The sequence below is a fragment of the Dermacentor andersoni genome, chromosome 3 (genome assembly GCF_023375885.2).
Source record: "Dermacentor andersoni chromosome 3, qqDerAnde1_hic_scaffold, whole genome shotgun sequence".
In the NCBI taxonomy this organism is placed as follows: domain Eukaryota; kingdom Metazoa; phylum Arthropoda; class Arachnida; order Ixodida; family Ixodidae; genus Dermacentor; species Dermacentor andersoni.
Window position 1 is genome coordinate 4,828,936 of NC_092816.1, and position 19,312 is coordinate 4,848,247.

The window sequence follows — 19,312 nt, forward strand, 5'->3', positions numbered from 1 at the left end:
CAAGCGTGACTGGACGAGGACGTAGAAAGAAACAGATACACAGACACAGCGTTTCACTTTCAAATATAGATTTTATTTTCGCACGCATTGATAAATATATACCGTGTGAGCGGAAACAAACGTAACAGCAAAAAAGAACGTTGAGTGGTGCATTTCGTTGAACCGAACACGTGTGCAAGGCAAGGGAAAAACATGTACTACAATGGTTACAAAGATAAACCGAGGAATCGTGTCTCCTTTTCCAATAGTGACACCGAAGGCTTGCTTACGCACTGTTGCTCAAATCTTGCAATCTCGTAGGCCTCTACAATCTTCCTCGTCATCCTGTTATGAGCCTTATACAGAATGGAAGTGCTTTCAAACATGGCTTTGCAGGAAAAATCTCGGCAGTGAATACCCAAATGACCTGAGATTACCTTAGTGACGTTATATCGCTGCTCTTTTAATCTCTCGTTGATGCATCTGCCGGTTTGACCAATGTACATTCTTCCGCATGAAGGTGGGATGGCATAGACAACGTTACGAGTACAGGTTACAAATTGTTTGCGACGTTGGGTAGAACATGCGTGCCTTTTGTTATTATCTGTGTTAACCTGTTTGCATAGCTTCTGTAGACGCTCAGGGGCAGAGAAAACCACGTCTACCCCTGATTTCGCCCCTATTCTTCTGAGATTATGTGAAATGCAATGAATGTATGGTACCACAGCAACTTTCTTTGCTCTAGCATTGGCACTGCTTGCATTGGACGCGTTTTTGCACTTCTTGCTTAAGCCCTCCGCGACAGAAGTTAGCATACGCATCGGGTAACCAGAATCTGCCAGGCGCTTGGCCTGCTCTTTGAAATTGGCTTCCATTTTGTGGTCACACGACTTCCTCAGAGAATTGTTGAAGCACGATGTTACTACTGCGCGTTTTACAAGTTTTGAATGAGCGGAATGAAATGGTAGGACTGGCTTATTGCCTCTCGGCTGATAACTCCAGCATGTCATTTGTGGATAAAAGTACAATCCCAAGTCTAAGAACCTTATAACATTGCCCATGGGGACTTCATGTGTCAAAAACAAAGGGGACAACACTTTAGTGAATGAGGTGACGGTTTTTGAAACCAGCGAGTCAAAATTGTCTGATTTGTTAGTTAAAATGATTAGAAAATCGTCAACGAATCTGAACACTTTCGCGAAATCGGTGTCATATTGAGGCGTTCATCAAGAACCTGGTCGCGGTTAGCTAGATACAAGTCACTTAAGCAGGGAGCAATACATGACCCAATGGATATGCCATCTTTTGTTTGACAACATTTCCTTCCCAAGTCGCGTAAGTCTAATTAACATAAAAACGAAGAAGTTCTAAAAATTTGTCGCTAGTCAGACCACAAGCATTTCGAAAACGAACCGCTCCAAACTTGTCAATGCAGTCAGATACACATTTCATCACGTCATTCTGTGGGAGAGAATAGTACAGGTCCTTTAAGTCAATAGAAGAAGCGAGAAGATCCCTGTCTTGACAGTCTTTAAAGAATTCCACTACTTGTTCTGACTTGGTTACCAAAAATGCGTCGTCGATTGGCAAGAGCTTTAAGTGGCTTTGTAAGTACGTCGCTACATGTTTCTGCCAAGTCGCATTCTCTGACACCATCACTCGGAAGGGGCATTCCGGCTTGCGCGTTTTTGCTGAGAAAAACAAGTCAAGGTCCCCCTTTGTCCTTTTTTCAATCGACCGGGATAAACCATCTAGTTTGAAGTTTTTGCATAGCTTCTTTGCTTCATTTTGGACTTTCTTAAGTGTTATGTCCTTGTGGACCCTGAAAGTTGGCGAAATGGCTTCACGAGCCTTTGAATTATACATCGTCCTGTTCAGCACCACGAAACCACCCTCCTTATCCGCAGGGATAAGTGTGAGCGCATTGTCTTTCAAGAACTTAACAGTCTTGTTCAAGGAGAACTTTTCGCTAAGGGGACGGGACCGCGTAAGCACATCCACTGCCTCAGATACACACCTTTCCGACTCGGCTTCAAGTACACGCTTTGACACTTGTCGTGCCATTGCCAACAGATCGGGAGCAGACTTCTTTGGCTGAGTCGCGAACTTCGGCCCACATTTGAGTACTTGCTGTACCTGGTTTGGCAGCGCCACGTCACTGGCGATGTGTACCTGGCTCGTTGATGCTGTAGGTTTCTTCTATAATCACTGTCTCAGGCTTGGAAGAGCATGCTGCCATAGGAATTCCGTCGTGCGGTCGATGATCCGGGAGAACTGTCGCCACGAGTTCCCACTTGTTGTAGGTTCCAGAAGTAGCCGCAAGTTTTCTCTGTACATTCCCACTTGTCGCTGCCATTCCGAGCGCATCAGTTTGCAGATTCGAATCCCGGGGTTAGTTGAAGGTTGGCAGCACCCGAATAATGAGAAAATTTCGGGTGGCAGAATCTTGTGTTGGATGCAGAAGCCGAGTATGCGAACTCTGCAAGTTGCCGAAGCAATCAGTGGGACGATGCGGGTATTGGGTATTCATTGCCGAGATGGTTCCTGCAAACCAATGTTTGAAAGCACTTCCATTCTGTACAAGGCTCATAGCAGGATGACGAGGGACATTGTAGAGGCCTAGGAGATTGCAAAATTTGAGGAAAAGTGCGTAAGCAAGCCTTCGGCGTCACTATCGGAAAAGGAGATACGATTCCTCGGTTTATCTTTGTAACCATTGTAGTGCATGTTTTTCCCTTGCCTTGCACACGTGTTCGGCTCAACGAAATGCACCACTCAATATTTTTTTTTTTGCTGTTACGTTTGTTTCCGCTCGCACGGTATATATTTATCGATGCGTACGAAAATAATATCTATAGATGAAAGTGAAGCGCTGTGTCTGTGTATCTGTTTCTTTCTACGTCCTCGTCCAGTCGCGCTTATACACTCTACCATGGATTCTAACCAAGTAGCCCGCCAACGTGTTTTAACCAAGTTAATTTCTAGTACATCGGGCATTCCACCGTGGCATCTCGTTGAACCGTGACGCATCGTCCCACTGATTGCTTCAGCAACTTGCAGAGCTTGCATGCTCGGTTTCTGCATCCGACACAAGATTCTGCCACCCGAAAATTTCTCATTATTCGGGTGCTGCCAACCTTCAACTAACCACGGGATTCGAATCTGCAAACTGATGCGCTCGGAATGGCAGCGACAAGTGCGAATGTACAGAGAAAACTTGCGGCTACTTCTGGAACCTACAACAAGTGGGAACTCGTGGCGACAGTTCTCCCGGATCATCGACCGCACGACGGAATTCCTATGGCAGCATGCTCTTCCAAGCCTGAGACAGTGATTACAGAAGAAACCTACAGCATCAACGAGCCAGGTACACATCGTCAGTGACGTGGCGCTGCCAAACCAGGTACAGCAAGTACTCAAATATGGGCAGAAGTTTGCGACTCAGCCAAAGAAGTCTGCTCCCGATCTGTTGGCAATGGCACGACAAGTGTCAAAGCGTGCACCTGAAGCCGAGTCGGAAAGGTGTGTATCTGAGGCAGTGGATGTGCTTACGCGGTCCCGTCCCCTTAGCGAAAAGTTCTCCTTGAACAAGACTGTTAAGTTCTTGAAAGACAATGCGCTCACACTTATCCCTGCGGATAAGGAGGGTGGTTTCGTGGTGATGAACAGTACGATGTATAATTCAAAGGCTCGTGAAGCCATTTCGCCAACTTTCAGGGTCCACAAGGACATAACACTTAAGAAAGTCCAAAATGAAGCAAAGAAGCTATGCAAAAACTTCAAACTAGATGGTTTATCCCGGTCGATTGAAAAAAGGACAAAGGGGGACCTTGACTTGTTTTTCTCAGCAAAAACGCGCAAGCCGGAATGCCCCTTCAGAGTGATAGTGTCAGAGAATGCGATTTGGCAGAAACATGTAGCGACGTACTTACAAAAGCACTTAAAGCTCTTGTCAATCGACGACCCATTTTTGGTAACCAAGTCAGAACAAGTGGTGCAATTCTTTAAAGACTGTCAACACAGGGATCTTCTCGTTTTTTTCCATTGACTTAAAGGCATTGTACTATTCTCTCCCACAGAATGACCTGATGAAATGTGAATGCAGTCAGATACACAAGTTTGGAGCGGCTCGTTTTCAGAATGCTTGTGGTCAGACTAGCGACAGATTTTTAGAACTTCTTCGTTTTTATGTTAATTAGACTTACGCGACTTGGGAAGGAAATGTTGTCAAACAAAAAGATGGCATATGCATTGGGTCATGTATTGCTCCCTGCTTAAGTGACTTGTATCCAGCTAACCGCGACCAGGTTCTTAATGAACGCCTCGATATGACACCGATGTCGCGAAAGTGTTCAGATTCGTTGACGATTTTCTAATCATTTTAACTAACAAATCAGACATTTTTGACTCGCTGGTTTGAAGAACCGTAACCTCATTCACTAAAGTTTTGTCCCCTTTGTCTTTGACACATGAAGTCCTCATAGGCAATTTCATAAGGTTTTTAGACTTGGGATTGTACTTTTATCCACAAATGACGTGCTGGAGTTATCAGCCGAGAGGCAATAAGCCAGTCCTACCATTTCATTCCGCTCATTCAAAACTTGTAAAACGCGCAGTAGTAACATCGTGCTTCAACAATTCTCTGACGAAGTCGTGTGACTACAAAATGGAAGCCAGTTTCCAAGAGCAGGCCAAGCGCCCGGCAGATTCTGGTTACCCGATGCATATGCTAACTTCTGTCGCGGAGGGCTTAAGCAAGAATTGCAAAAACGCGTCCAATGCAAGCAGTACCAATGCTAGAGCAAAGAAAGTTGCTGTGGTACCATACATTCATTGCATTTCACATAATCTCAGAAGAATAGCGGCGAAATCGGGGGTAGACGTGGTTTTCTCTGCCCCTGAGCGTCTACAGAAGCTATGCAAACAGGTTAACACAGAGAATAACAAAAGGCACGCATGTTCTACCCAACATCGCAAACAATTTGTAACGTGTTCTCATAACGTTGTCTATGCCATCCCACTTTCATGCGGAAGAACGTACATTGGTCAAACCGGCAGATGCATCAACGAGAGATTAAAAGAGCAGCGATATAACGTCACTAAGGTAATCTCAGGTCACTTGGGTATTCGCTGCCGAGATTTTCCCTGCAAAGCCATGTTTGAAAGCACTTCCATTCTGTACAAGGCTCATAGCAGGATAACGAGGGAGATTGTAGAGGCCTACGAGATTGCAAAATTTGAGCAAAAGTGCGTAAGCAAGCCTTCGGTGTCACTATCGGAAAAGGAGACACGATTCCTCGGTTTATCTTTGTAACTATTGTAGTAGATGTTTTTCCCTTGCCTAGCACACGTGTTCGGTTCAACGAAATGCACCACTGAATGTTCTTTGTTGCTGTTACGTTTGTTTCCGCTCGCACGGTATATATTTATCGATGCGTGCGAAAATAAAATCTATAGTTGCAAGTGAAGCGCTGTGTCTCTGTATCTGTTTCTTTCTACGTCCTCGTCCAGTCGTGCTTATACACTCTACCAAGGTTGTGGGATCGTTTCCCACCTCCGGCAAGTTGTTTTTCCTTCCACTTTCATTTGCATTAATTTATCGTTTCCTTATTTCATTTATTAAGCACAAACAATTTCTCCTACGTTGTTCTTGGTGTGAGTGTTTGTTGGCTCCCTATGGTATGACTAACAAAAATCGGGCTCCAAGGTTTTCTTCTCGTTCACCGCCTACTGGCGTAACTTATAGCCGAGCGACTGGGATATCGTGGAATGTCTCCCCAGGATATAGGCCCGTGCTAAGCGCGCTTAAACGCGCTCGCCGCTTTTCTGCCGACAGTCGTGCGGGCTTCGTTATCGGAAAGAACGGTTGACAACGCTGCAACACGGTCGCGCAGCCGCGCGGTGACGTCATTACTTTAATATCTCGTGGGCTTCTTTCAGGACGCGACATAAGAGCCGCGTAAAAGGTAATGTTACGAAAACAAATGCCCTGAAACGAATGTTTCTAAAGAACCATAACTAATAAGCAAGCTAATGCAACTACAAAATATGGCTCGAGTAACTAAAGACGGCCACGAATTTGCTGTTGGTCTCGTTCACCTATGAGATGAAACACTGTTTTTCCTAAAGTGGAGCTCAAGTTACCCAGATCGCCCGGTATAGAGGGTACGCTTGTCAGTTGAAAGAAATGTACAGCGCGCAGCAAGTTTCACCAGCCGAGTGTGCGTCTACCACATCCACGCGCGGAGTTTAGCTAAATGCTCTTTATCGGCGGCGCGACCCCGTTCCGACGCTAGGGTGTCGAACGTAAACGAAATTAACGGGGCCGACGCTCTTACCGCACACACTTTCTATTATGCCAAATATCATCTGACAAAATGCCCTGCCGACATCAATCGTCAAAAAGGCACAGCGCCGCAAGACAGCCCCAAAAATGGATGCACCAAACTTACCATGCACACAATGCTGAATCGCGACGGCAACGATGGTACCACACACTGGTCCAGTGTAACGGTCAGGGAGCTAACTTTCAGAAAATGACGTCTGGCCTTCGCTTTAACCTGAAACACCGCTCCTAGCAAATAGAAACTCCGGGAGTCGTACCCTACCATTCTAATAAGATTATCTGTTCAATTAGTCAATGGATTTGGGGCCGTTCCTAAACGCGGAGATATTCATCCGAGTAAGTTGAGACATGTTGGGGGCAATTCTACACGTTGCTTACGAGACGGGAAGCGTTGGACGTGCGGGCCACGCGAGTGGCTCTTCTGGCGCCTTGCGAAGTCATATGGGAAAGCGAAGGTATAGCTATGGACTTACCATTTTGTTGTTTATTTCATGGAAGTGGATCTCGCACACTTTGTCAACAACGTCTTCGTTCTCGAATGTCACAAAGCCGAAACCTGCAAATGAAAATAATTTATTTGTAGACGCTAGTATGAGGACACACGCAGAGGATCATATTACACTGTCACTCCTACAGGCCTAATCCAGTTTGAACGCTGAAGAGCATGTTTGTGAGTGTTGAGGGGGTTGGAAAAAGCTTTCACAGGTGATTTTTTTCACTAGAAAAAAAAAAAGTGGTGTCCATGGCCGTCAGAAAGATAGCACGATTACTGACGAACTTAGAGCTATATATAAACAGTTACTAAATCGTATAATAATTTAATTCACCTAATCATCTTATTATTGCTCGTATTGTGCTTCCTTTTGTTTCGAAATATTTCCATGCTTCTGTGGTTTTTGTATCCGGGTAGGTGAGTGTTGTGCTGTGTAGCACTCAAGAGAAACTCTATTTAGGAGTGCGCAAGAACATGTGCGTTGCATGAACATTCTTTTTGTGTGTAGATTTATGTAGCGTGAACATTTACGTAGTGTGAACATTTATATTGTTGTACGTGAACTTTGTGTACGCGAATGTCTCTGTTTTCTTTCTTTTTTTTTTCAGATATTGCTTCTGCTTTGAACGAGCATATGCCATGTCAGAGAAGAAGAGGAGCAACACACGCACTAACCTACACTTGATATAAAAAGACAGCAGTGCAGCATCGCTAATGGGGTATGCTTTATTTCTAATAAAATGAACCAAACTGCGACCAGCGCGCTGTAGCCCCTAAATATTTGAAGTTTCACGGTTTCGTAGCTCCTGTAATACACGATGGGTCACGTTGAACAAGGAGGCATTAAAAAAAAAGAGGGGGGGGGGGAAGCGAACTGCGGTTTTTTCCTCACGAGAAAAATATGTTTCTGTTGTTTGCGTACGAGATCGCATAGTGCATTAAAAAGAATGCTATTGAAGTCATTTACCCGAAGCAAAAATTACCTGGGCCCCAAGATGAGACCATGCGGCGCGCCATATTTTATGGCACCTATTCGCGAACGAATTCCGTTTACTTTTGCAAACTGGCTGCGATTGGCCGAGTAACTAGCTGACCCGCCGTACTGGCTGAGCGGTTATGGCGTTGCACTCCTAAGCACAATATTGCTGAATCAAATGCGTCGGGGGCGGGAATGCACCGCGCGTTCGGTTGCAGAACCCCAGTTGGTCCGGAACGGGGCGAGTGGCGCCGCGGCGACCGCGTTAGCTTAGAGGGACACTAAAGCGAAACAATAAATCAGTTTAGACTAATGAAGCATTGTTTGAGAACCCTGCAGGCAGTCATTTTAAAAAAAGTAGTTTGATTATTAGATGAAAAACAATGAAGGTCCAAGTATCGGTGTTTGAATTTCGCGCCGAAGCCCCAGCGCTGGTACGTCAGCGTGACGTCAGGGATTCCAAAGTATGTTTTCGCATTTGGGCCGCGTTGGCTGAGTAAAGGTTCCCGAAACTTGCCATGTTTAATATTTGGTTCCTTTAGAACACAATGTAGTCAATCTGTACCGCTATTGGCGGCGAGGAGTTACGGAGTCGCCACCTGTCGGAAGCGCCTCGCTGGCGTAGTATGAGGGATCACGCTGCCCGCTTCTCATAGGATTTGCTGTCAGTGCTCACTGAAAACACCACGCGCGAGCTCTCCCGGACATTTCTGTAAGTACTTATGAAATGAGAGATGTTTTTTTACTGTCTAAATAATAATCTTGGGCAAACTGAAAGCACAGAATCGTTTACAGACGCTATCTCTTTACCGAATACGTACAGTGAACGCCACTGCGCGCGGTCTCCGCGATGGAGTCTCCCGAACCGGCTTCTTGCGTGAAAGATTGGTAAACGCTGAGAGCAAACTATGTGAAATATGTTCTTATAGTGTTTCTATAACTAAATGGAGCGTACCAGAATGAAGCCTCAATGCAGCGATCGCACAGATTCGCAGCGACCGACTGCGCGTCTGCATGCTTGTCCGCGCACTGTTTCGTTTTCGCCGCGTGCGCGTTTTCGCAACGTGCCATGAGCTTTAGGCCGCAGAATATGAGCCTTTGACAGTATACAAGCAACCATTGTTGCGTGGGCGCTATCAGAGCTGTTCAAAAATAATTTCATTGTAGAGACTTCGACGCCTGTGATGTGCCGTCGCGACGATTCAATCTTTTTTTATTCGTCTAAATTCTTGGACGTTTCAATATTATTTCTCGAGTTGCGTCGCACTGTATGTTTATCGGTGTTCTCAGGGTGCGATTTCTCGCTGCTTCTTTTTTGTAATACAGTGTATTAATTCATAACACAAGCGCTAGCATGACCATGTGTCATGCTTTTTTTTAATGTGCTTCTTACCGCTCCCTTTCCACTCCAGTGAATTTGCCAGTATCTATAGCATCAACAAGTTCATAGACCAAACCGTCATGAGATTAGTCGGGCGAGCGTCTCAGTGCGCGTTTTCCGAACACCGCAGACCCGACGCCGTAGCAGAAATCTTCCTCGCGTTTGTGCTTGCTGGTGGTGGTGATAACTTTATTGCACACAGGGGAGTTGCGGACACGCAGGTCCTTGGGCCCCCGCACGGCCCCACTGCACTCAAACATTCATGTCCCGGAGGCTCATGACGCTGGCATCCCGGCCTGTGGCTTGCTGCATACCCGAGTTGTAGCCGATGACTGTTTGCCGGTTTTATGTTTCGCGAGCCAAGCTTCACGCAGCTTCTTGTCCTCCGTTGGGTACGTCCGGCACTGCGGCACTGAGCAGTAGCCTACCATGTTGCGCGCCTTCAAAGGCAGCCACTACCAATTGTAGTGCTTTCAAGCGTTGTAAAGGAGACACTCGAAGCGGGAAAATCTCGCCACTATATGAGGACCGCAGCGTACGAGGGTACGAGGGATCACTAACCTACCATGCTGCACGCCTCCAAAGGGCGCCAATACCTATTATAATACTTTCAAATGTTGTCAAGCAGACACCCAAGGCGGTAAAGCCTCACCACTTAATCAGAACCGCGGCGCAGGTGGGACTTTAAACTTTCGTTTTCAGCTCGCTTCGGCCCTTCCGAAGCAGCCCTTTAAAGCAGTGTCCCTTTAAAGAAAAGCGGGCGACGGAAGGAGCGAGCAAGTCTCGCGATGAAGAGCGCTGTTTGTGTAAAAGCCAGCCAGCCTAACCTTTCCTATCTCTAAGCTGCCACGGTGCAAAAAGCACTTTGTCACCGGAACAACCGAGCACTTGATGCGTGATCCACTGCTACGCAGAACGGCAGTGCAGCGGCACTTAATTTCCCGGCAAGCAGCGCGTCTGCCGGCGAAGCGGTCCTTTGAGTGTCCAAGTGGCGTGACAAACTCGGGAATCAGAGGGCCTTTCCGGACCAAAGATGCCACCTGGCAAAGCAAGCGAGCGCCGCTGCACACGGGCGGCGATCAAAGGACGCCCGGCGGGGAGACGACGCCTGCGCACATCCGCTGTCTTCGAGCGAGCAGCAGTCGAGTAGGGCTGCGCAAATGCACATTTCGTGAGCGAATTGAATAGCACGCATTATCCGACCTTTTTGGAAGTTGAACATTCGAAATTTTTGAGTATTTGTTAAAGCCGAATAACTAGGTTTATCTCACCCTTTTGCGAATACATTATTGAAAGCGGACGCTGTATCAGTAAATGTCTGCTCTTAAAGCGACACTGAATGAAAGCATTCAGGTGAGTGCTCGCGAACAGGAAAATGTGGCTTTACAACAGGGAACGTGAAAGAGACCGCGACGACACGAATTTCAGAAGCGGCAGTTCAAGTGGGAGCTAAGGCACCAAGGCAAGAAGCTACGCTGAGCCAGTTGTCCTTGTCCAGTGCACGGAGAAAAGCATCAATTCACTCACCTAAGAAAGGATCCGATAAAGAAACGGCAAAGCATGAAAGTGTACAACTCAAGAGGTCAAACAGATTGGCTGAACGTTTAAAGCTGATAAACGGGAAGAAAGTAAATGGTATTTCTAATTATACCGTCGGAAACACTGAGGAAGTAGTTAAAAAAATTGGGAGCAGTTTGAAATCAGTGAGAACAATGTTTGGCATAGGGCACGGCAAAAATGTAGGCATTGCAATGTAGTCATCGTAATGTCATCAGCAATTTCGATGATAAAGTAAAGGCAGCAGAGGACTTCTACACTGAACTGCAGAGGACCAAAGAAGCCATGAAACCTCGACTGAATGTAGTGACCAACAGGAGACGGAAGTGCCATGTGTAGCGATGACGTCAGAAGTTCTTTGCACGACATGCGCATGGGAAAAGCGGAAATAACAGCCGATTTAATGAAACATGGAGGATGCTTGCGACTCTTTATGCGCAATGTCTCAAGACTTCATATGTACCCGAGAATGTCAACATTATACTAACCCACAAAATGGAGACGTTAAAGAATTGAAGAATTATATACCCAATGGCTTGCTTTCAGAATTGTACAAAATATTCACCAAGGAAAATACCAACAAAATATGGGAAAAGCTTGATTTCAGGCAACACAGAGAATAGGCTGGCGTCAGAAAGCTGCATTCTGCAATGGACCACGTCCATGTTATCCACCAGGTAAGTAAAAAATCTGCGGAGTACAACCGACCTGTTTGTAAGCCTTTCATAGTCCACACGCTTGCCACGAGGCAAGCCCACCCATGCATCAGCCCCTATCCAGAAGTAAATGCACGCCGACTACCAAATAACGGCGCTAGCCTTGGATTCCCGGGTTGCTATCCTGTCACACATTCCATACCACGGGCGCTAGGAGTGCTGTTAAGGCAGGAGTGCATCGGAGTGCTGCGGAACGATGCGATATCATGGACGTGGTATCGCAACCGATTCAACGATTGTGATTGGCCGCGATACAGTAATCAAATCCCCTAGTCGAGTCGCCTAGGCAAGACGACGGTATTAAAAGGGCAGACTTTTCGTACAGTGTCCGACGTGTCCTAATGTGAACTCGTACGTTTAACATGCTCCTACATGGAGTGGGCTTCGGTAACTGGAGCCGTGTAACTAATGCCAAATAAAATATTTTTCCTTCATTCCTACTAGTGGACGTATTCGTCGATCCGTTTGGTGAATTCTTGGCCCTAACGCCACCTCGAGCCGAAACAATAGATTGCCAAAATGCATTATATTCAGTAGAAATACCAACAATCACAAAGACATTGCGTCGTTAAAGAGTAATCGAAGCATACGTGAATACCTAAGAAAATATCTACGAAGACACAAAAGCTACTTTGATTCTCAACAACCTCTCCCATGCTTTTCACTGCACGCTTAGAAGTGTTCAATGTACTTGACTGGGAATAATTAGGAGTCAAGATGAACGGCGAATATCTCAACAACCTTCGGCTTACAGATATTGTCCTGTTCAGCAATGCTGGGAATGGATTGCAACAAATGATTCAGGACCTTGGTTAGGACCAGGACCAGGACAGTGTAATATTATGCCTAAAGATTAATATGCAGAACAAAAAAATCAGTTTCGCCCGAAAGGCGAAGCATTGAGTGCGATAGCAAATTAGTGGTCAGCTATACGAAGTAAGGATAGTAGTTATATGAGGCGTATAAACTTGTGAACATACGCATTCTAACCAAATTAACAAGCATGGTGTCACGCGCGCACACGCAAACATGAACACATCTCACTCGATGACTGCGGAAACTCATTGTCAAAACTCTGGTGTGAGCAAGCGCGGCAGCAGCAGCGAGCGAATTGACCGTCATGCTGCCTCTCGCATCAGCGCGAACTAAGCCGCGAAAACACAGCGCACGGCGCACTCTGTACCCGTCAAAGATGGCTTTCAATATACAGCGGCCCGGGCAGGCACGCGCGGCCGACCGGAGTAGAACGCACCTCCCCCCCCGCCCCCCCAGAGCCTTGCGCGCGACGGAAGATGGCGCGCTTCCTCCCCGCTTTCCTCCGTTGCGTGCGCGAAGTTGAGCCGCCGTCGCCCACGCATGATTTCACTCGTATATAGAGCATACGACGCTCGGCGACAATTTTATCGCCCCTGGACTTTATACGGAAACTCACGGCAACACCGAACGTTGAAATGCGCCTAGTGTGTCCATATAGTTGCTATCGCAATAAAATGTAATGTTTAATAGGCTGGCAAGAGAACAAGAATTCATGATTGGCAGTCAGCATCTAGAATGTGTGCAGGAATACATTTATCTAGGTCAATTACTCACAGGGGACCCTGATCACGAGAAGGAAATTTATAACAGAAGAAAAAAAAAAAAAAACCAACTGCTGCTCATACGGTTGGCAGCGCCTCCGTGACCCACAGTTCATCGCTGTCAACGAAAAGGAAAGTGAACAATTATTGCATTCTACCGGTACTACCATATGGGACAAAAACGTGGAGGTTAACACAGAAGCTTGAGAATAAGGTAAGGACCACGCAAAGAACGACGGAGAAAAAACGATAGACGTGTGACGTTAAATGCCAACTACAACAAAGTTTTCGACAGCGTAAAAAGTCCAGTATCAGATAATTTAGACATGCAGTAGCCTCTGTGCAAAATCTTACGCTTGAAATACGGGTCAATTCGACTGAAAAAGCTGGCAAAAATTGATGTTTTTGATACAGAAACTGAAAAAAGAAAACGCCGCCATTATTGCCCGGCGGCAGTGATGTACAGTAACCAGCGCCCGTGATGTCTGCTTTGCTTGCTCGTATTCCATTCCGGTGTATCAGCGGACAGGTCCCGCACGTCTACTAGCCACAGAGTTAGTGCACTCTGTTAACTGCTTCGTGCGCTGCGACCACGCCGTTGCGAGCCAGTCATAATGCAAAATATTCACCCAGTCCAGCCGGTCTCCTCGGTCTTGTTGTGCAGGTTCAATAGCAGAGCCTCGATGCGTTCTCGCTCCGCTCGAAGGAGAGCGGGTGCCCAAGCTGAAGGTGCGCTCTAGTCCAGCCCAACGCCGACGCGATGCCCACGTGACGTAATTACTCTACATCGGCGAAAATTGGACAGTCTACAAAATATGTGTGGCTGGCGTGGGAATAGAACATGTCCTATCGCACGCCGGAGCAGCTGGAACAAGGTGCATCGCGTGCTAGCTTGGCTGTACCAGCAGCATGCTGTTCGCTCTCCCAGCGCCCCACTGCAAACAGAGAAGCGCTCGCGCACTCGTCCGCTAGCGCTGCGACAGCTGATCGCCGCGCTGCTGCGGGTCACGCTTAAAGCGCATGGTAAAATTTTAGCCATATTAGCGTTCCTGGCATGACGTATCCGACTTGACCGGCCGCTGCCTGGCACGCTGGAAGCGCCGGACTCGTTAACCGATCACACTGACCGGAAAGCCACCACCCCCTGTAAGGATGATAAATAGCTGCTGCTCGGCAAGCCCGGGATAGAAGGGCTCGGTGCTAAGTGCGCTTAAACTCACGGCCAGACAGGCCGGACTGCGGCCGTTATAAACCTTCGCCCATATCACTCTGGCGGCATTCCTGCATGGCTTGCCGCCGCATCTCCACCATGGTCGCCGCGTCGCGTACTCCACAGAACGGCATGCCGTTCCTGATCGTTTCTGGCGCAGAAAGGATTTCGTTCATCTGCTTCGACCCGTCCGATGTAGAGTCGCACGGAATATCTTGAAGATGATGCACTACCGGAAATTATCGCTCGAGAACATGCCGCTTAATACAATTTACCTTTGAAAGTAACCTTTGGTTTTCGTGCATTTGGTTTTAAAGCATTTGCGAAGCCAATCTTGATTGGTGACTGTGCTGTTGAAATGCAGCTGGTGCAGCTGCAGTTTGCGTGCTTTGTGCGCGTTGGCTGGTCCGCGCCGCGGTGCCCGTGTGCTGAAGGCTGGGACAGGAAAGATGTCTTCTGCCTTCTTCTGCTCAGCGTTTGCACAGCCCAGCCACTGCTCGTGCTCGAGTACGTATTCGAGCACCCGACGGCCACGCAACGCATCGGCATCCTTGCAACAGCTCAAGTCACGAGCGCAACAAGGAGAACGCACGCCGAGAGAGACGCCCGTGAACTCGCAAATAATGAGCGAGCAATGCGCCTCGCTGCCTATACATATTTTTATAGGCGCAACATGGCGCAACTGAGAGATCAACAGTTGCGTACGGTTCTTCAGCATTCGCCACATCCGCATCGCTACCGCTTTGCCGCCATTGCATGCGTAGTCCGCGTAAGCGCTATTTAATGGCTGCTAATAACAAAATTAGGCAATTACCATCCCTGCGACTTTGCTAAGATTACTTTGAGAGTATACGCTAGGTACTTATAGTCAATTTATCCCAAGTGAAATTTCGTTGCACTTGGCCTTTGAGAAACGGCGGGGTGAATTAGAGAGGGTAGCCGATGTTGACATTAAGAGGAAGAAATGAGAGTCGGGTTTGGCATGCTATACGTAGAAAAGAAGACCATTGCTGTATCAGAGTTAAACAACGGGTGCCAAGGTAAGGGAAGCGCCGTCGAAGACGGTAGAAGGCTGAATAGTGTGATGAAATTATAAAATTTGCAGGCCTAGCATGGTGTCCGCTGGCAGAAGACAGGAGTAATCTGAAATATTGCTGGGGGCATCCTCCGTTCTGCAGCGGACATAAATTAGGTGCCGCTCCCGCTTGTAGTGCAGTGCTAACAGGTGTCACCTTGCCCCAAAGTGAAGCCTAAGGTTCCCTCACGCCCTGACAGATAAATTTTATTACACTTGTCTACGAATCCTTGAGCTACATCTTACTCATGTACACGTCTTTTGAGGAATAATTGTTCTGTTTCAGATACTTCCTTGATCTCCATGATTGATTGATTGATTGATTGATTGATTGATTGATTGATTGATTGATTGATTGATTGATTGATTGATTGATTGAGTGAGTGAGTGAGTGAGTGAGTGAGTGAGTGAGTGAGTGAGTGAGTGAGTGAGTGAGTGAGTGAGTGAGTGAGTGAGTGAGTGAGTGAGTGAGTGAGTGAGTGAGTGAGTGGAGCAGCTGCTACGTAACGTGTGCACGAGTCGCTGAGAAAGTATGCCTACCATTCCGGCTTTCCTTGCACTGGGATGCTTCGATATATCGTGCCGGACGGTTCATGACTGTCCGAGAAGCTGCGTACGTTGACGCTCATCAGCTGAAAGCAGCGTCTCTGGCAGCCATGGCCAGTCCGGGACGACAAATCGAACACACCCACGCTCACCGACGTCACTCGTCGCCGCTCCTTTCGCGTGCGGAAGGCATTGCGCCGTGCAAACATAGCCGGTACACTCGGTTCAGAGAACACAGCAGTTCGCTGAATGAGACCACCTGTTCTCACATTGCGTTACACTGCCATGGGTGTGAACCAATTTTACCAGATGTGTCGGGTGTTTTTAAGCACGCGGTGATCAACTAGCACGAGAGATGGTGGGACATTTATCAATACAGAGAAATAACGACACGTGCGTTAACCCATCATCTTCTACGGTGAGGCGAATTTTTTCAATATCATCTTGTTTTCCTTTTGCATTCTTGGGTAACTTTGAAGTGAGCGCTGATCCTGTCCTTTCTTCGCGTCGACGTTTGTTTACCGCTGGCAGCTTAACATGAAGTAATACGAACTCGCTCCAGCTTCCAAGCTTCTCAGCAGAGCTGGATGTATGAGTCATGCATCACTCGGACTGGCGCCGGCACTCACTGCGACGCTATGTTGCAATGCGCCAGACGCTGCCTCACAGGTGTGAAAATGACGGTCATGTGACGAAATTGGTTTATAATATCAATGAATTAAGCGGTTTGAAAGGGCCAAGCGGGAAGCTTTACTTACAATCTCGTCTTGGTTCGTTTCTCCTCCCGGCTTCCATCTCAGAGAATGTCAAATCTGCACTTTTTCAGTGCCTTATTGTTCATATAAGTTTGTGTTCTTTCCCCCATTTTGTCACTTGCCTATGCGATAGCCCCGGTGGTCGTTGAGAGTGTTCACAATCGTTGTGCTCCTGCTCGCTACGAACCGAATCGTCAGGCTGTTCTCGTCGCGTTGCGGTAGTTTAAGCTGTAGAAGCTTCGTCCCGACTCACGCGGTCATCCGACTGTTATCGGTTAACTCAAGCTTGACAGCATTTCTCACAAAAGTTTGTAAACAAGAGCGGCTAAACAAACAATCAAATCTCTAGTGTTTAGTTTTACCTACAGCCGAGGCACGTGCACCGAAAACGTTGCTTGAAATGTTTTGTGAAAGCGTGTATTAAAATCAACGTTACTGCTTCAATGAAGAAAAAAATGAAAGTCGAGAGAACGAAACAAGTGAATAAGTAGGAGCGAATAGTCTAAATTTTCGGAGTGGACTAATTTAGTGACTCGGTCGATCCGTGGAGGACGTGATGTCAATAGGCGGGCATAAAAAGTGCTATGCTCTAAGGGACTTTCGTGGCGACCATTAAAAGCACTTGACATATTTCCAATACGACATCGTTAAAGGCACACCGCAGCGCATTCGCAATGCACAGTTCGACAGAATCATAGAGAACATCTCTCTCGTAATACAGCCGCCATTATTTCGATCAACGACGGGGCAAGAATTGGTTTTGATGCCCATGCTCACTTGACGACGTAGCAAGCTGAACACTTTCATTGCCTGCCTGTCAGAGTCATTCAAACAGCCGCTTATAAAATTTCTTTCACCTAATGTCCGGAGGGCTCGCGAAACGGCCGTCAGGTTTCAGGTCCCCGAGTGGGCCTAGCCAGGTGACGTGGAGTTTGCTTACGTCTATAGTGGACCAAATAAACTTGTTTCACTCACTCACTCACTCACTCACTCACTCACTCACTCACTCACTCACTCACTCGCTCGCTCGCTCGCTCACTCACTCACTCACTCACTCACTCACTCACTCACTCACTCACTCACTCACTCACTCACTCACTCACCTAATGTGCCCTGAATGCACTTCAAAGAAAAAAAGAACGAACGCGTGCGAAATTATTGAGCCTCAAATATAGTATTAGAAATAGATTCACTTCTGACAGGTCCGCATCGAGTAACCGAGTACAGCGGAGTCCGCATTGCCGAGGCTCGACAAACGGTCGGAAAAGTCCTCCCGAACAGATAACCTTGGCTCAAACACATAACACTGACCTCTGGAGTGCTGGTGGATGCAAAAAAACACCTTTATTAGTTGGCATAATTTGCCACCAGTAGACGCCCTTCATGCTCTGTCACGGCCAACACGCTTGAAATAATCACCGCTCACATTTGCGCCCTGGTTCACACGCCACCCCGGTCACTGGCGATCGCCACCCACGACCGTTGCGGGTGATAGCCGCTCACGGGCAGGCCTTCTCGAGAAGACGTGCCTCTGAGCAGCGAAATGGCGACAACCCCTGCTGCCGCTGCGCGTCCTTCCCGCGACAAGCAGCTGGAGTAAGCAAGTCGCCTTTAACCTGCACGCTGGTATCTTCTGGAAAAAGTCTCACGATTTTCACTCTAATAGTCCATCCCAGAGGACAGAAAACTGCGTGAAATAATTAACAAACTGAACACGTAACACATTTCGCGCGCACATGCAGTAACTCAGTCGTGCTGCAGCACAGCAGCGTCCGGGTTAGACCATTAGCCCGAAGCAAAGCCCCCCGCCCAGTCAACCCGGATAAATGTAGCGAATGACGTTGGGTTGATGAGTGAATGTAAGCTCTGGGATCCACCGGGTGCCAAGTCCTCTTCCCGTTTGACAACAGCGCCGATCTCGGCGAGACCTACAGCAGCAGGACAGCGGAACGGACGAACGCGATCGTACGAACGCGCCACCGTTCGCACGACCGTACACGCGAACTACCAGGCGTTGGTGTCCAGCACGGGACGAACATATTCGCTCGATATCCAGTCGCGGCGAGTCGGACTTCATGGATATGTGGCGCGCCCATCGGCACGTTTCTGTGGATAGCAATTCGGCTAGCAGGCATTAGTGTATGGAAGGCGCAACGAATTCCCTTGTGATTGTTTGCACTACTGTGTTGTCGTTCCGTTGTCCCAAGAGCCCCGGTGAGACCCCACTACAGGGAGGGTAAAAATGGGTGAAGAAAGAGCTCTGTAACGCCACGTCGAATGGCCGCTGTTAATCCGTGCTCACCGATGGCTTTGGAGCAGCCTCCTCAGGGAGTCGCACATCCCGAAGCTCTACATTGTTACTCGAAGCTGCGGACATTATTTCCGAGGCATCTAATAAAAATGGTGGTAAATCTTTGTTTTTCGAGTTAGCAAATAGAGAGTTCAATTGTGGGGCGTTACGTGCCAAAACAACGATATGAGCATGAGGCACGCCGTAGCGGGGAGGATTAATTTTGACACAACGTGGGGTTTATTACGTGCACCCAATGCACGGTACGCGAGCGCGATTTTTGCATTCCGTGTTTCCATCGGAATGAGGTCACCAGGTATCAACCTCGTGACCTAGTGTTGAGCAGTGCAATGTCATGGCTGCTAACGGCCCCGGGTCTAACAAAGAGTGCAAACGCGGCTACACATGGGC

General features: G+C 47.6%; 1 protein-coding gene and 1 long non-coding RNA gene across 4 annotated transcripts in view; one reads left to right on the plus strand and one right to left on the minus strand.

The window, feature by feature from the left end:
* LOC129382155 (uncharacterized) overlaps nt 1-7,574 on the plus strand; it is a 73,235-nt gene extending 65,661 nt beyond the window's left edge. Inside the window, exon 2 of the long non-coding RNA XR_008610243.1 lies at nt 7,427-7,574. This is a non-coding gene — a long non-coding RNA (uncharacterized lncRNA). The remainder of the gene's footprint in view (nt 1-7,426) is intronic.
* The window catches only part of Rbp6 (RNA-binding protein 6), a 1,068,785-nt gene that overhangs the window by 220,003 nt on the left and 829,470 nt on the right, over nt 1-19,312 (minus strand). For all 3 annotated transcript variants that reach the window (XM_050169782.3, XM_050169781.3, XM_050169783.3), the window contains one exon: nt 6,799-6,881. In XM_050169782.3, the coding sequence (XP_050025739.1) occupies nt 6,799-6,881 (83 nt within the window). The remainder of the gene's footprint in view (nt 1-6,798; nt 6,882-19,312) is intronic.